Source organism: Arvicola amphibius, chromosome 11, assembly GCF_903992535.2.
Source record: "Arvicola amphibius chromosome 11, mArvAmp1.2, whole genome shotgun sequence".
NCBI classification, from domain to species: Eukaryota; Metazoa; Chordata; class Mammalia; order Rodentia; family Cricetidae; genus Arvicola; species Arvicola amphibius.
Window position 1 is genome coordinate 15,420,617 of NC_052057.2, and position 17,537 is coordinate 15,438,153.

General features: G+C 41.9%; 1 protein-coding gene across 4 annotated transcripts in view; it reads left to right on the plus strand.

The window, feature by feature from the left end:
• Window positions 1–17,537, plus strand: part of Veph1 (ventricular zone expressed PH domain containing 1) — a 192,238-nt gene that overhangs the window by 101,065 nt on the left and 73,636 nt on the right. For 3 of the 4 annotated variants that reach the window (XM_038347918.1, XM_038347915.1, XM_038347917.1), the window contains 2 exons: window positions 780–989; window positions 1,885–2,282. In XM_038347918.1, the coding sequence (XP_038203846.1) occupies window positions 780–989; window positions 1,885–2,282 (608 nt within the window). The remainder of the gene's footprint in view (window positions 1–779; window positions 990–1,884; window positions 2,283–17,537) is intronic. The other variant, XM_038347916.1, reaches the window with a different exon arrangement.

Here is a 17,537-nt window from a genome sequence, read left to right on the forward strand (position 1 = left end):
ATAAGTATATATAAATCTTATATGTATATATCTTATATATGTACATATACATATAGAGAGAGAGAGCTACTAATATCATTTATTTAAAAAAAGAGAAAAAAATCTCATTTTTTCTATATCTTAAAATTGAGAAGACAGGGTTGGAGAGATGACTCAATGGTTAAGAGCATTGTTTGCTCTTCCAGAAGTCCTGAGTTCAATTCACAGCAGCCCCATGGTGGCTCACAACCATCTATGATGGAATCCAATGCCTTCTTCTGGTGTGCAGATGTACATGAACACAGAGCACTCAAATACAGAAATAAATAAAATTGAGAAGACATACTTTGCTCTGAAAGGGAAAGACTTGGGAGTGATTGCCCTAAAACTGACAAAGCCGTGAGTTTTCAGAAACCGTCAACATCTTCTATCAGTGCATAATCAGCACACGTAAATGTTCTACCAAATGGATGGCATGATTTTTTTTTTTTTACCATACTTCTAGAGTTTCGAAAAAACAATGTGATAAACGTGAGCACAAACTGCTTTTATTCTCCAAGCCCCAGAAAACATTTCTAATACGGAGTTGGCGTGACCACCAACGTTTCTAATCTTCTGGCAAAATGGGCTGTCTAGAAGGAATATCAAAAGACTGTGTCTAAATAGCCAATAAAGGTTTGCTACACAACTAGCCAGAAAATTATCCGGCAGAGTTTTTATTTCCAGATAAAGGTGGTGGAATAAAGTCTCTGTTTCCAAGGACATGGATGACAAGCAGCTCATGGTCTCTGTTCTTTCAGCAGAAAAACCGACGCTGAAGTTGGCTTTCCTGAGAAAGTGGGAGAAGCCAAGACCATGGAGCCTGCAAGGGGAAACCATGAAAAACTCCAAGTTAAAATCCAAGCTTTTGAAGACAAAATAAATGCCGAGGGCAATACTCCTGGTTCTGTCCGGAGATACAGTTTAGGCCACGTCTCTAAGGAAGAACAAAGGAACATTAGATTTGGCAGGTATAACTTTTGTTCAGTCGTCATTTTGAAGTATGAACTCAAATTTGCTATTGCTTTTTTGCTCGTGCTGTTTGGGGGTGTTTTATGTTTTGTTTTGCTTTGGTTTTTTTAACCTATAGCTTCGCGAAGTTCTATCCTTCAATGAATTAAACATTAGCCATGGTGCTCTCATTGTTCAAGTAACCTTACTATTTACCTAGCGCAGTGCTTCTCAACCTTCCTAATTCTGTGACCTTTAACACAGTTCCTCATGTTGTGGTGACTTCCCCCACCATAAATTATTTTCATTGCTACTTCATAACTGTAATTTTCCTACTGTTATGAATCGTAATGTGAATATCTGCTGTGTGACCCCAAAGGGGCCAAGACCCACAGGCTGAGAACCACTGACTCAGGGACTATAAATAGAAGAAGGTAAATATGATCTTCTTTGTCAACATTTTTTTGAAAATAAGCATGTTAATCTTGAGACTGACTGCCAGAGTTACTTCTTACCCTAGTGATTAACTAGAGGCAAAAGCAAGAAAGAATAAAAACTTCTAGTCTACCATTTTGCAGCCAACTTTGCTATGAAATTGATTTATATCTTCTTTTGGAGGAATCTAGACATTCTCTTCTTTCTTCACTGTGGGACTGATGATAAAACCCAGGGTCTTATTCACAGCACACATGTGCAATGGCACTGAACTTCAGCCCTGGCCCTAAGTTTACAGAGCGTTATTTGTCACACGGTTTGTTAGCCCTCGAGTTATCTGGTCTCTTAAGAGCTCTCACTCTGGAGGAGGTAAAGTTTTGTTCTAGCATGTCTGTTTCTAGGAACTGTGTTAAAGGTCACAACATTCATTCTCCTCGCCAGGGAATGAGCTCCCTTAACTCTTCTACCCTTTCCTTATAGGTCCAGAAGTTTGGCTTTGAATACCATCCTCACACACAGCGTGAGAGCCGAAGATGGGGAAGCTGGAGGAAGGGCAGGAATACAAGCCAGCATCTCTCTTTCAGAGATAGACCCACTTAGCATCGGTATGGGCAAGTTGCCCCTTAAGAAAGATACCCACGGATCACAGCTGAGAAATTCCTCAGCTTCACGCCCAAGTATTGTGCATATAGAACCAGAGAATATGCCTGAAACCGTTAGAGAAAACATCCAGGAAGACATTCCGGAGACCGCCTTAAGTCCTGTGGAATACCAAGATAAGCTCTACTTGCATTTAAAGGCAAACCTCAGGAAAGTGAAGGCTTATGCCGTGGAAATCGCAAGAAAGGTGCCAGTCCCAGACCAGTGTGACATTGAAGGTAAGTGCTTTGAAATTCCCACACTCGCGGAATTTGAGATGTCAGAGACAAAATTCTCAAGGCACCTAAATACTCACACTCTTTTATGGACTTTTAAAAAAATAGATCATTTGAAAATATCTTCTAGTATCTTTTTTTTACTTCCCCTTGAGGAAAGTTGACCCAACTATTGGCTTTCGTCATCTTGATTGTACTTAGATGCTTCTATGTCTCCTGAATTTTGCAAACCTTGGTGTTGCTTGATTTCTCATCCCCAATTTATAAAAAGGGAAATGCAGTGACCTTGAAGCAGGCTCCAAGGTCAGGGCATCCAGAGAATGCTTCCAACCATGTAATCAAACAGTGAAGCCTCGTATCTCACTGACCGTAGGAGATTGTCCTTTCTTATTCCACTGCTCTGTGTCCTGCTCTGGCCCAAGATCTGAGAACCAACACAGTCCCTGATTTCCTAGAGAGCAGAGTATGGGAGGAACATAGCGAAGCCATGCCAGGAGGCGGTACAGATGACAAGCCAGCAAAAGTGGGAGACACTGGGACAGCAAAGGACAAAGTAAAGACAGATTATCATAGGCTGACTAGAGGGCGGTGGTGGCGCACGCCTTTAATCCCAGCACTCGGGAGGCAGAGGCAGGCGGATCTCTGTGAGTTCGAGACCAGCCTGGTCTACAAGAGCTAGTTCCAGGACAGGCTCCAAAGCCACAGAGAAACTCTGTCTCGAAAAACCAAAAAAAAAAAAAAAAAAAAAAAAAAAAAAAAAAAAAAAAAAAAAAAAAATCTGACTAGATCTACCACAGGAACACAGTTTAAAGTGTCACCAAAGACACAGTCAAAGTCATGACGGAACCAGTCACAATGTGTAGGATCACACTGTGTAGGATCCTTGGTCCAAAGAAATAATCACCACATCTTGAAGCTTTTCTAATTATAATTTGGACATTTGGGTCATCACAGATTTTTGTGTTATTTTAATCTCTAAAATGTGACTTACACCAGTCAATTCCTGACACTCTTTACATTTTACATCTTTACTCTCTCTCTGAGAAAAGACCCAACATTTCAGACACGAGTGCAGCAGTATCAGAGCTCCGGGGCGGATCACAGACTGAGCTGGCTTGGGTGCCACTGTGGGACTAGAGCTTTTGTGTTTCACCAGCAGTCCTCGGACGGCAGACACCTTCTCTTGGGAGCTAAAGTGAGGTGTCAACATGTCATCTTCCCACAGGAAACAAGCCAGACAGTCCAGTCCCCTAACCATACAGCAGAAAGGTGGGGATCCTCAAGGGTCCACTTCCCCATACTCTACTTTCTCCTGTTTCTCATTTCCAATCAGAGGAAAGATTGTGTTCTCCTAAGTCAAAGGAGGTTCAAATGCAACAGCAGGGTGCGGGGATGCCGAAGATTAGTGACGAGCAATCTGAGCGACCTCTTCAACGCTGCTTTTCCGCTGATAATCTGTGAACACAAGTGACCAAGGTCAACAAAGGGAGAAAAAGAGAATTTCAGAGTGCCACAAAGGGCCTCCGTATCAAAGAGAGAGTTAAACACATTTCACTACATTTCAGTACATGTACATTTCAGTACATGTGTGTGTGTTTAAAACTTGGCATAAATGAGCTCCATAATGAGCTCCAATCATGTTGCGATGTGGAAGAAAACCCACAGAATTACTTCAAACATCCAGTTACAAAGAATTATCACAGGAGTTAAAATTAGTTTTCGACTCAACTAAGTGATCTGGCCTTGCTTATTTCCTAAATGTTGAATGAATCCATTATCTAAAAAAAAAGAAAGAAAGAAAGAAAGAAAGAAAGAAAGAAAGAAAGAAAGAAAGAAAGAAAGGAGAGAAAAAATATATAATCATTTTTGATGGTAAAATTCCCAACCAGGGATAACCTAGAACTGAGTGTATATTTTTTTTTAAGTTGACATTTTGGAATGCATTCACATTTTAGCAATTTCCTGGGGAATTCCTATACAGGGACATGTGTAAGGGATAGAATATTTATATGACTCCCTGGTAATACATCCATAAATGAAGTGCTTGATGAAGTACTTGGCCTGATTGCAGGAGACACCATTTGTATCCCAAAGACCGTGAGCTAGCTAGCCAGTCAGTAGACAGCAGCCGTCCTCTGGCTGACTCTGAGTTCCCTTGCTTCATAAACCTGCCCAGCAAGGCAGTATCCCATTTCTTTCCTTAAGAACTTAGCGACGATTCAGGCTGAGAAACCACGTTATTGTCAAGTGTGTCATTGGCCTAAAAGAAACATTTGGCCTTCCTGAATAAATTATACAAAATAATCAAGAGACAAAGAATAAAAGAAGCCAAAACAAGCAAGAACTTTCTGCAGCACTTAACTGAAGAGACAAACAGTAGGTAACAACAAGAACAGTTAACATTTCGGTGTGCTCCACAAAGCCTACCTTCAAAAATGAGGCGAAACAGCTCCTTCAGGAAATTCTGGACATTAGGTTGGTTCATTGGGGGGAGGAGATGTTCAGCAGTTTTGATCTACAAAAACACCGGTTTCAGGGGTTTCAACCTGATGCTTCAATAATAGCGTAAAAGCATAGCAAAACAGCAGACATCAGTATGAGTTGACTTACAAACACAAATAGCATTTTTAATCCTGACCTTGGTCACACTGGGAACCAACAGTAACGAGAAAGTGACTCTGTATAAATCTAACATCATCTCCGGGAGAAAAAAAAAATGTGTCAAACCTCAGGTCCTACTGAGGTTGGATCATTCTTGATATTGGGTGAGCCAGTTCTCTGATGAGGCTGGATGGCCTTATTTCTGCTTACCAGCCACTAAAAGTTGTGGATCTGTAAACAAACATGACCTAATGTCAGTAGTGGATTATATTTGCGTACAAGACCAGAAAAACTGGACACTAAGTACCGCCGTTGCCTATTAGCTATGCTTTCAAAAGCTTCTGCTTGAGAAGAAAACTGGGTTTTAGGTAATTGGTAGTTAGCCATTTTATACTCTTCCTTGCAAAGCCCGTCTCACCCTGGGACATGAAGTTTATCTACAGTGGAATGAGCATTCGCCCAACTAGGAAATAACATGGAGTCAGCTTGTGGGCAATGGTAACCCTATATAGGCCACTTGTGTGGAGATCCAGAAAGGTTTATCTGCCTGTTGATGAAACCAGACACCCAAAACCTGGAAACAAGCAGTCCTTTTGGTAGCGTTCACCTTGGGCATGCCTCTGGTAGCTTTGGAGGGACCTTGCCAACAAATAATTAGAGGCACGAGGATGCTTTAAAGGAGACAAAAATGTACAGAAATGTATTTCCCACAACTGACCCTGGAGATGGCCCATATTAAAAGGGAAGGTGAGCAGGAATGGTTCGCTACCGTGTGTCTCTGCGTCTTAGCTATAGTCTTCCAAAGGCAGCATCTTTAAGCTAAGTGGTTACGTGGCGGTGTCCTTCCTCATTGGCTGTCAGTCTTTGTATCCTTTCTGCGGAGGAGCTTACACTCGGGTTTTTATTGGTCCTCCACTGCCATGGTTTTGGGACTACTTGCTCTAAAAGATTAAAAAGTGGTGCCAAGATCCTGAGAGTCCCCTGCAGGAGGGCACGCCTGTCCCACGCCGCAGGTTAAATCCCAGTAGAGTGTACCCTGCATTCCACTAACTTCCATGGGGAAACTGCTTCCACAGAGAAGCAGACCGCTTCTGGTTGCCATCAAATCTCATTTCAAAGCAGAACAAGAAGATTGATCTCGGCTGCAGCGGAAACGCTGGTACCCAGGAAACTCAAGAACGTGATAAGGCTGGGCGAGGTGATGGGACGGAGAGAAAGGTGGCTAGCAGAGGAACATGGGTAATTTACCTCCATCGATATCGAATTTCAGAGGATGGAGATTCTTTCAGTGTTTTCGCAAAACGTAGGTAGCCAGGAGTCCAGGTTTTTGATAACGTGTGTTCTGGCTCACTTTTGGAAAGTTACGTGTTCCCAGAAGTAGGTGAGGGGACCCGAGCACCTGTGGGCAGACCTACACGAAATTAGCAGGCAGACACTTAGCAAATCCCTGAATTACTTTTTTGCGCTTTAGGAATGGGGAAGAAGAAAAAAATATCGATTTTTTTTTTTTGGCTTATACAAGTATTCAACAAACATTTAAAAACTATTTTGTGGAAATAATCATATTTTTTGGATGAATATTTTACACAAAGCTTTTTACAGGCATTTCATGTCAACATTAAAATTAAAAACATGAGTTCTCAGAAACTCAGGGAGAATAGATGTCCCTCTTAGAAAAACCTTCTAAGGATGCCTCTCCACATGACAAGCCTGGGGTATTTTCTCATCTGACTTTATAACGGGAAGGATCCCGTTTTAGACCTTGTCTTAATTAGGGTTTCTATTGCTGTGATATGCACCAGGACCAAGCGTCATTTGGGGAGGGAAGAGTTTGTTTCAGCTTTCACTCCCCGGTAACATTTTATTACTGAGGGACACCAGGACAGGAGACATTGTAAACTGTGGAGGGGTGCTGCTTGCTGGATTCCTCCCTGCGGCTTGCTCAGCCTGCTTTCTTTTTTTTAAATATTTAAAAAATATTTAAAATATTTTTTATTTTAAAAAAATGGTGGCCAGAAGAGGGCACCAGATCTCATTACAGATGGTAGTGAGCCACCATGTGGTTGCTGGGAATTGAACTCAGGACCTTCGGAAGAGCAGGCAATGCTCTTAACCACTGAGCCATCTCTCCAGCCCCTCAGCCTGCTTTCTTATACACCCAGGACCAACAGCCCAGGGGTGGCACTTCCCACGGCGAGCTGGGCCCTCCCACGTTAATCATCAATCAAGACAATAATACCCACACAGATGTGCCTACCGGTTAATTTTACAGAGGCATTTTCTCAATTAAGATATGTCTATTTTTGTATCAAGTAGATAAGAATCAACCAGCATGGATGTCATGAGTTTCTCATGTGCAAAATTTAAGTTGAAACTATGTTTCACATATGTCCACATAATTTAGATACTTAAAGAAATGCTCACCTGGGAACAACATCTTACCTGCATGACTAGCAACGAAAGCAGGTGACTATGTCCCACAACACAAAGTTCAAGGCCCCAAGGCCCCAAACCCTTGGCATCTATCTCTTTAGTATGGTGGGTGCTATAAATCAGAACACAGAGGGAATAGAGATGGACATGGTATGGGACCATAGACCAAGTGGTTGAGGAAGTCTCTCCACCCGTGTGGCCTGCAGTGTTGTGGTCTAAAGAGATGAACCAGGGGTGGACAGCAAATTCAAAACTCTGCGAGAGAAGAATCCTTCATTTAGGAAATGGGGATCAGGGTGACTGAGCTGTAGGTGGCAAGAAGTGTCCACACCTTGTATGACACAGAACATAACTGTCAGCAGTGCTGGGTGGGGCGGGGGTCAGGAGACAGGTGGAGGACAAGGGGGCTGGGCCTGAACACCCAAAAGATAAAAGCATCCTTTGCTGAGACAGCCAGACTAGAAAGAGAACAGAAAGAGATAGGAATTAGACATGAGGAGGAAGGAATCAAAGTTTGGTTTTAGGCATGTGAGTTTTAACTATTCGTTTTTAAAAGTAACAAATCTTATTTTTTTTCAAAGTACCTTTAGATTCATAACAAAATTAAAGAAAAGGCGCAGAGTTTCATGGTCATGGTGGTACATTCCTTTAATCCCAACATTCAGAGGCTGGCCTTGAACCCACAGAGACCCTCCTAGGACAGCCAGGACCACATGATTTAATTCATGTTGCGGTGGGTAGTGGTTAATACAAGGACTCATAACTATTCAAAGTCCTGAAAATAAGTACCGTGAGTGAGTGTCCAGCTACAGATGGGACCTCCATGTCAACCCCACCTCTCCCCAGTCCCAGGTTCAGGGGACCTTGTGGAAGAGGGAGCAGAAAAAAAAATGTAAGAGTCAGCTGAAGCTGTTCTCTGGACTGGACATGGTTGCTACACACATGAGCTCAAGCATCTGTGGTTTTTTACACCAAACATCCATAAATATCAAGATTGTTAACTTTTAATTACAGCAAGGGGGTGAGGGAGTTCCCGATGGCCCACCCCTTGCATTAACCACTACCCTCTGCAATAAGACTCTTCTCCAACCAAGGTTGGGAGCAGCACAAATCTATGACTACAAAATATAAATATTTAAAAGGTAGTTTGGCATCATGACAAATTAGCAAAGCAGCATCAGTGAGTTTTCTTCTAGATCTTCTAGATCCAAAAGTTTTGTGCCAGGTGTTAATTCCCACCTGTGGAGCAGGCGTCAAAGAGAGTCATTGGCTACCCTCGTAATCGTCTTGACACTAATACACCAATGAACGCATCTTGCATGGCAGATCACTATTGTAGCATGCGTGATTCAGTGCTAGGTAAGACCATGGGTGTCTTTTCTTCCCAAGCATCTTACATAGCCCCTTCTGGAGCTATGACAGCTAGCCATCAGGGAGAGTTTCATGGTCAGTTCAAGATGAGCTTCTCTATGTCCCACGACTGAAGTATGTGGTATCTTCTGTAACAGTGTCTAACCATCTACTTATGGTGAACCGCCACAAACAATAGCAATAGTGGGCATTGTTCCCATGCCTCTGGGGCTCCTTGACCAGTAATTCATAGGAAAGTAGCCTGTTCCTGGCCCTGAGATTTTCATTTAGTAACCGATGTCTCCTGAGAGCAGCGTTGTTTACCAATGATAGATGCCTCTGTTGAAACACCTTTTTATTTTTAAATATGCTCTGGTTAGTTTACAAGCTAATGGGATTCCATAAGGCTTCTTCATCTCTAGTTTGGGTTAGGCAGCCCCTCTACTCCCTTACTCCCCACCCCCACTTAACCTTCAGCTCTGAGTCATATTACATGTAATATACTAATCCTTTTTAAATTATGTTTTATACTTGGGTTGCAGAATCGTAGATTCCTATGTGGCTTCTTCATGCACACTTCATTTTAACTATTCCCCCGACCCCTTTTCCTGTATCCCCGTGACTCCACTGCTGCTTTAGTTTCTTCCCCAGTCTTCCCCTTTCTACAGAATTAATCTTAATGTGCTGAAACTTCCATGATCTACTTCTTTCCCACTTGTTCCTCGGTTATGTATTCATTCATCAAGATTCTGAGTGTCTGCTGCATGACAGCACCGTTCTAAGTACCTGAAAAGCTTCAGCGCAGTAATCTTGACTTCATTAAGACTGTGCTACTTGGAAAAGACATGAAATAAACAATAAAAATGAGAAATAAGTCATCCTGGCTGGTTTATGTCAACTTGTCACGAGCTAGAGTTACTGAAAGAAGGGAACCTCAGTGGAGAAAATGCCTTCATGAGATTCAGCTGTAAAGCATTTTCTTAATTAGTGATTGATGGGGATACAGCCCATTGTGGGTGGTGCCCTCTGGCTGGTTCTCTAAGAAAGCAAGCTGAGCAAGCCAGGGGAAGCAAACCAGTAAGCAGCTCCTCCCCACGGTGTTTGCATCAGCTCCTGCCTCCGGATTCCTGCCCAGTTTGAGTCCTTCCACTGACTTCCTTCAATGATGAACAGCAATATAGAAATGTAAGCCAAATAAACCCTTTCTTCCCCAAGTTGCTTTGGGTCATGGTGTTTTGTCACCTTGGCTAGGACATAAGCACAGTAGGGAAGATGTTAGAACATAGCAAGTGCTCTGATGAAAGAAGAAAGAGAAGACAAATCCAAACAAAGAACGGAAGGGGTCCTTGTAGGTCTAGAGTTGCACAAAGAGATGGGAGAGCTGCATGCAGCTCTAAAAAGGACACATCAATATGCTGCCATTGCTTTTCTGTGAAGAATCAGGTTTTCAGCGCCAGTTGAAGAGAAAAGGAGAGGGACAGAGAAACTTGAACACTATACCTTTCTTCGAGGTTTGGATTCTTTGGGAACTTGCTGTGTAGACCAGGCAGATCTCCAACTCACAGTGATACACCTGCCTCTGCCTCCTGAGTGCTGGGGTTAATAGTGTGTGACACCATGCCTAACCCAAGGTATTGAATATTTATTTATTTGTCTATTGGTTTGTTTGTTTTAATCCTCAAAGCAGTTTCCCCTCCCTTACTCCTATTCCCTCCCCCACATTCCCTCTGCACACCCCCAATCCACTCCTTCTCTGTTTCTGTTCAGAAAGAGGCAGGCTTTCCATGGATATCAACAAACCATGGCCTATCAAGTTGCAGTAGAACTAAGCACCTCCCCTTAAAGCAGTAATGCTGGGTAAGGTAACCCAGTATGAGGAATAGGTTCCTAAAAGTCAGTCAAAGCATTAGAGACAACCCCTGATCCCACCGTTAGGAGTCCCACAAGTAGAGCAAGCCACACAATCCATAACATAAGTATTTGTAGAGGGCCTAGGTCAGTCCCATGTAGGCTCTTTGGTTGTCAATTCAGTCTCTGTGAGTTCCTATGAGCCTAGGTAGTTGATTCTGTAGATTTTCTTGTGATATTGTAGGACCCTTCTAGCTCCTACAAGCCTTTCTTCCTCTCTTCAACAGGATTCCCTGAGTTCCACCTAATGTTTAACCGTGGGTCTCTGCATCTGTTTCCATCAGTTGTTGGATGAAGCCTCCACAATGACAACTGGGCTAGGCACCAGTCTATGAGGATAGCAGAATATCATTAGGCATCATTACATTGACATTTTTTTTCTCTCCAGTCATGTTTGTTTCTCTCCTAGGTCCCTGGACCATCCAGCCTCTGGGTCCTGGCACTCCAGGCAGTGTCAGGGATGGGCACACTCTTGTGGCATGGGTCTCAGGCTGGACCAATGGCTGGCCACTCCCACAATCTTTGCGCAATCCTTACCCCCAGCATATCTCATAGGCAGGACAGACTGTAGGTTGAATGTTATGTGGTTGGGTTGGAGTCCCAGTCCCTCTACTAGAAGTCTTGCCTGGTCACAGGAGATGACCAGTTCAGGCTACAGATCCACTATGCTAAGAGTCTTAGCTGAGGTCATCTTGGTAGATTCTTGGGAGTTCCCCTTGCACCAGGTTTCTATCTGAACCCAAAATGCCAAAGACTGATATAGAGGTAGCTCAACTCCCAATTTTCTGAGAAACCACCACATTGATGTTCAAAGTGGTTGTACAAGTTTGTACTCCCATGAGCAATGGAGGAGCATTCCCTTTGTTCCCCATCCTCTCCAGCATGAGCTGTCACTTGTGTTTTATGTCTCACCCCTTCAGACAGGTGTAAAATGGAATCTCAGAGTCCTGATGGCTGAAGATGTTGAACATTTCCTTAAGTGCTTTTCAACCTTTTGAGATTCTACTGTTGAGAAATCTGTGTTTAGATCTGTAACCCATTTTTAATTGGATTATTTGTATTTTGAGGTCTAGTTTCTTGAGTTCTTTATATATCTGGAGATTAGATGTGTTACTTGTATTCCTGAGCTCTCCAAGACTTTTATCATGAATGGGTATTGGATTTTGTCAAAGGCTTTTTCAGCATCTAATGAGATGATCATGTGTTTTTTATCTTTTTTCAGTTTGCTTATTTGGAGGATTACATTGACAGATTTTCATGGGTTGAACTATCCCTGAATTTCTGGGATGAAACCTACTTGATCATGGTGGATGATTTTTTTGATGGGTTCTTAGATTCAGTTTTTGAGTATTTATTTGATTTTTTCATCAATGTTCATGAGGAAAGTTGTTCTGTAATTCTCTTTATTTGCTGAGTCTTTGTATGCTTTAGGTATCAGAGTGACTGTAGCCTCATAAAAATAATTTGGCAATGTTCTTTCTCTTTTTATTTTGTGGAATAATGTGAGGAATGTTGATATTAACTCTTCATTGAAAGTCTGGTAGAATTCTGTGCTAAAATTGGTTTTTTGGGGGGAGATTTTTAATGACTGCCTCTATTTCCTTAGATGTTATAAGTATATTTAAATTATTTATCTGATCTTAATTCAATTTTGGTATGTGATACCGATCAAGAAATTTGCCCATTTTTTTTTAGATTTTTCAATTTTTGTGGAGTACAGGTTTTTTGAGTATGACCTAATGATTCTCTGGATTTCCTCAGTGTCCATTGTAATGTCCCCCTTTTTGTTTCTAATTTTGTTGATTTGGGTATTCTCTTTCTGCCATTTCGTTAGTTTGGATAAGAGTTTGTCTATCTTGTTAATCTTATCAAAGAACCAGCTCTTCATTTCATTGATTTTTTTTATTGTTCTCGTTGTTTCTATTTTATTGATTTCAGACCTCAGTTTGATTATTTCCTGCCATATACTCCTCTTTCAGGTGTGCTGTTCAGATGCTAGTGTAGGATTTCTCCAAGTTCTTTATGCAGGCCTTCGTGCTATGAAACTTTGCTCTCAGCACTGCTTTCTTGGAATGTTGTGTCTTCATTTTTGTTGAATTCTGGGAAGTCTTTTAATATTCATCATTATTTCTGCCTTTACCTAGTAGTGATTCAGTATAGAGTGGTTTAGTTTCCATGAGTTTGTAGGCTTTCTGTAGTTTCTGTTGTTATTGAACTCTGGCTTTAATCCGTGGTGATCTGATTAGATATAGGGGTTGGTTTCAGTTTTTTTTTTTTTTTTTCTGTTGAGACTTGCTTTGTGACCAAGTATATGGTCAGTTTTGGAGAAGTTTCCAGGTGGTGTTGAGAAGAAGGTATATTCTTTTGTGTTTGGGTGAAATGTTCTGTAGATATCTATTGGGTCCATTTGGGTCATAATGGCTATTGGTTCCATTATTTCTCTGCTTAGTTTCTGTCTGGATGACATGACCATTGGTGAGACCAGGAAAATGAATTATCCCACTATCAAAATCTGAGAATTAATGTGTGATTTAAGCTTTAGTAATGTTTGTTTTACAAATGTGAATGCCCTTGAATTTGGGGCATAGATATTCAGAATTGAGACATTATCTTGGTGGATTTTTCCTTTGATGAGTATGAAATGTCTTTCTCCGTCTTTTTTGACTAATTTTGGTTTGAAGTCTATTTTCTTAGATATTAGGATAGCTACAGCAGCTTGCTTCTTAGGTCTCTTTGGTTGAAAAATCTTTTTCCAAACCTTTCTATCTTTGATGTTGAGGTGTGTTTGTTGTATGTAGCAGAAGGATGGATCCTGTTTTTATATCCATTCTGTTAGCCTGTCTCCTTTTATTGGCAAATTGATATTAGGAGATATTAATGAGCAGTGATTGTTAATTCCTGTTTGTTTTTTGTAATGGTGGTGGTAGTGTGCGTGCGTGTGTGAGTGCATGCGCGCGCGCGTGTGTGTGTGTGTGTGTGTGTGTGTGTGTGTGTGGTGTCCCTTCTTTGGATTTTGCTGGTGTAAGATTATCTATTGCCTGTGTTTTCAGTGTAGCTAACTTCCTTTGATTGAATTTTTTTTCTAGCACCTTCTACAGGGCTGGATTTGTAGAAAATAATGTGTAAATTTGACTTTTTCATGAAATATATTGTTTTCTCCATCTATGGTGATTGACAGTTTAGTTGGGTATAGTAGTCTGGGTTGGTACCTGAAGAATGGTGCCATCCACAGGGAACTGAGCCCTCTGGATGACTCTAGGCCATGTCAAGTTGACAATTAGGCCTAACCAGGACAGTCCTTGTCAAATCTTCCTGATGAAATTTTATTTTACAATTATGCCACTTTGGGAATTTTGATTTGTTCTTTTATCCAGCCAAGTCTTCAAACTTGTATAAATAATTGAGTCTACTGTAAAAGACTCAAGACCGAGCCGGGCGGTGGTGGTGCACGCCTTTAATCCCAGCACTCGGGAGGCAGAGGCAGGTGGATCTCTGAGTTCGAGGCCAGCCTGGTCTACTAGAGCTAGTTCCAGGACAGACTCTAGAAATTACAGGGAAACCCTGTCTCGAAAAACCAAAAAAAAAAAAAAAGACTCAAGACCGACATTCTTCATATTCATGCAGAATTGTTATTCTCCTTATAGTTCAAGTCTCAATAGATCAAATATCAAATATGTATTAACTATTTAAGGTATGTGTTATTTTTTTAAAAATTGTGTCATGTTTGACTTTGAGTTCCCTGGTTGACTTTTGAACTTATCTACAGCAGGAAGAATTCTTCTATTTCCTTGAAGTAATTCAGCAGTTACATGACTAAAACTTTTTGAGAATTTAAATACTAAAATATAAGGAAAATCCCAAAAGAAAAAAGAAATAGAATAGCATGTTTTCACCCACGGTTGGTTAAATTATTATCTGTAAATACATTGAATGTAATTGATGATGCCCTAATGGTTAAGGAACTATCTAGTTCCAAATCAGAAAGTGAGTTTTCAAACATTTGAGGCTTAAGAAATCCCCAAACGTTTCTTACCAACTATTATTTTTGTCAACTTTTGAACTCAAGCTCATTTTTAAAGCATGTAATCTATATGTTTCAAGTTCATTTTTACTTTATCCATCAAAACTTGGAACACTCTTCTAATCTCCATGGCTTGTTTCCCCAGAGCAGAAATCTTACCAAGAACTGAGTTTGCCCCGGGTTCAGAAGTGCCCAGACCCACAGCCTCAGAATGTAACCATCCTGAAGCAATAGGAATTCTTTTTACTTTTGATCCCTGGCCTCTCCTTCCATCCACTCGAGGCCCAGTCAAATAGTTAGAACTTGACATGGAGTCAGCTGGTCATGGGCATGGTTTGTGTGGGGAGATGAGAACGCTCATTCATCATAGGTGGGGGTGCCTCAGAATACCCACAATAACATATGAAGGGCGTTACATGCAATAAACAAGTCTCAGTGTTGTAGAAAACTTCAATAAGCATTTCTAATCCACCCTGCCATTTCCACTTCTGCAGAAGCCTAAGCCGCTTCTATTCACAATGCAACCTTGTCTCCTCCAGACCCAGAGGCTGAGGTTTTCCACGCAGGTGATGATGATTCTTGGCTCTTGTTGAGTAACTGAACTCCTTTAGCTATTCATGAAAGTGGAGTAGAAACACGGGGTGAGGCAGCTGGGTGGGTGGGAATGCAGGCTCCATAACCATGTGCGCTCCAGAGGTCTCTACTCCCGCTTCACCCCTGCACCCCAGGGCCCTTTTCTACAATAAGAAAGACAGAGATTGAGGTACAAACTCAGAAGGTCATCTCCCCAGGACACTAACACATTATCAACTAATTCTTCAAAACGGGAGCTGCTAGTTTATAAGCACTTGATGCCTTTCATACACAATTTTTATATATAATTTTATCATTATTTATTGTGTGTGTGTGGGGGGGGGGGGGGTTCCTGCATGTGTATCACATGTGAGCAGGATTCTCCCGGAGGCTAGGAGAAGGTATTAGAACAAAGTTGTGAGCTACCATGTGGCTGCTGGGAACCAAACCTGAATCCCTTGGAAGAGCAGCCAGTGATCTTAACTGCTAAGACACCTCTCTAGCTCCCATACACAATCAGTCTCTAAGTATTTTGCATTTCTGATGCTGGTATTACTTGAAATCATTTTACGCATGAAATAAATTTAACTGATGACTAAACCCTTAACACATCAAGTCCACAGTACGTTAACCCAATTCTCATCCAGTTCCTGGTTGAAAAAAATTTCTACTGAAGATAATTTTATTGTTATAAAAACATAATGTTCACTATAAAAATTTGAAAAATCATAGAGAAGGCTTAGAAATTGCTTTAATCTTACCAGTTAACCCATGTTAGGAATTTTACGCATGTCTTCCCAGAACGCTTCTCATTCTTTAAATTTTAGTTACTCTTTGATAATTTCATACACAAATATGATGTATTTAGATCATACACATTCCCCACTCTCCTCTCCAACTTCTCCCAGACTCCTGCACCACTTTCCTCACTCCTCCCGTTCATCCAAACAAGGGATAGCACCAAAGCATCCGCTAGAAAGAAACAGCATTCGCAGACTTAGTACATGCTTCCGGGTGACTCCACCTGTGGTTCATGAGGAGGGTTTCAAAGAGTTCTGTTGAAGCCTTCCAGCGATCACTGGAGGGGTAGAGGGGCAGCCTGCTTCACATGTCCACATGTAATCAGTCTGGGCTGCCACATTTAGTTCATCCACAAAGCTCTAGGTATGTAAATAATGGGGTTGCGGGGGGCGGGTCCTGATGCTAACTAAATACTTTGGTATTCATAACATATGTGGAAAGAAGAGAATAATGCCAACACTAACCAGCAGTTTAGTTTACAATATTCATACTGCCTTTAGGCTGTCCCAAAGCCCGTCTCTTTCTTTCCCCTAATGACCCATGGAAATATTTGTTAATATTTGCACAGACTCAGAATCACTGATAAGAGGTTTTCAAGTGAGGAAGAGACAGAAAGCTAAGAGACCGAAAGTGACAGGAAGGACTTGTGTGGCTAGCCCTCAGTCCACTCAGGGAGTGACCAGATGGAGGGAGGCTGGTGCCTACGGTGCCCGCTGGACTACACAAAACACAGACAAAGCGCTATGTTAGGGACTGGTGTGTTTGGTAGCGAGAGATGCAAACTTGGAGGGTACTGTGGTCTTCACCAACTGAACTTCACTAACAAGCTTCACTAACCAATTCTGGAACTCACATCCCCTTTTCCCAGCATTAGATTTACAGACCTGATGAGAGAAAAGGGAAGTAAACAAATTTGACTGATGGTTTTGTAGAGAGCCTCTACCTTTTGCCTGTTTTCCCCTTTTATCCCTAAGCAGACACTGATTATTTTCCAGCCCAGCGCTCACTATTCAGAAGCAAAGCATCTTAATTTCCAGGTTATTACAACCGCCGGGGCCTGCCTGTCCTGTCTTTGGTTTGACTTCCTTCCTCACAGTGAATCTTCAGTATTCTGCCTCTCTTTGACCTTCTCTGCGTTTCATGGTCTTTGGTCCTTCTTCACATGGTGGCTCTACTTCTTTGGGAAGGTCAAGGAGAAAATACATCCCAGTACTTCACTGCCCACAGACACTGACTTTTCCACAGTGAGCTTTCGGAGATCAGCTCACTGACTCTGAGGGGAAGTTTAGAGCAAATGCCCAGGCTCCTAACAGGCCACTACCCCAATATTCCAGCTGAAGAGAAGGGTAAAGGTGAAAAGGGAAGAAAGGAGATTGGAGCAGTGTGGCGGCCCTGTTGGGAAGTACAGATTAAAGGGCTCAGGGGCTCCAAGTCCATGGTCGGGGCACTGATGTAGCTTTAAACAGAGAGGCAAGGACAGGGACTGTGTATAAATCCGCAGCCTTTGGCATTGCTTTATGGAGCTTCTGATTCCCAAGGTGGCTAGAGATGGCCCTCGTTGCCTGAAGGGG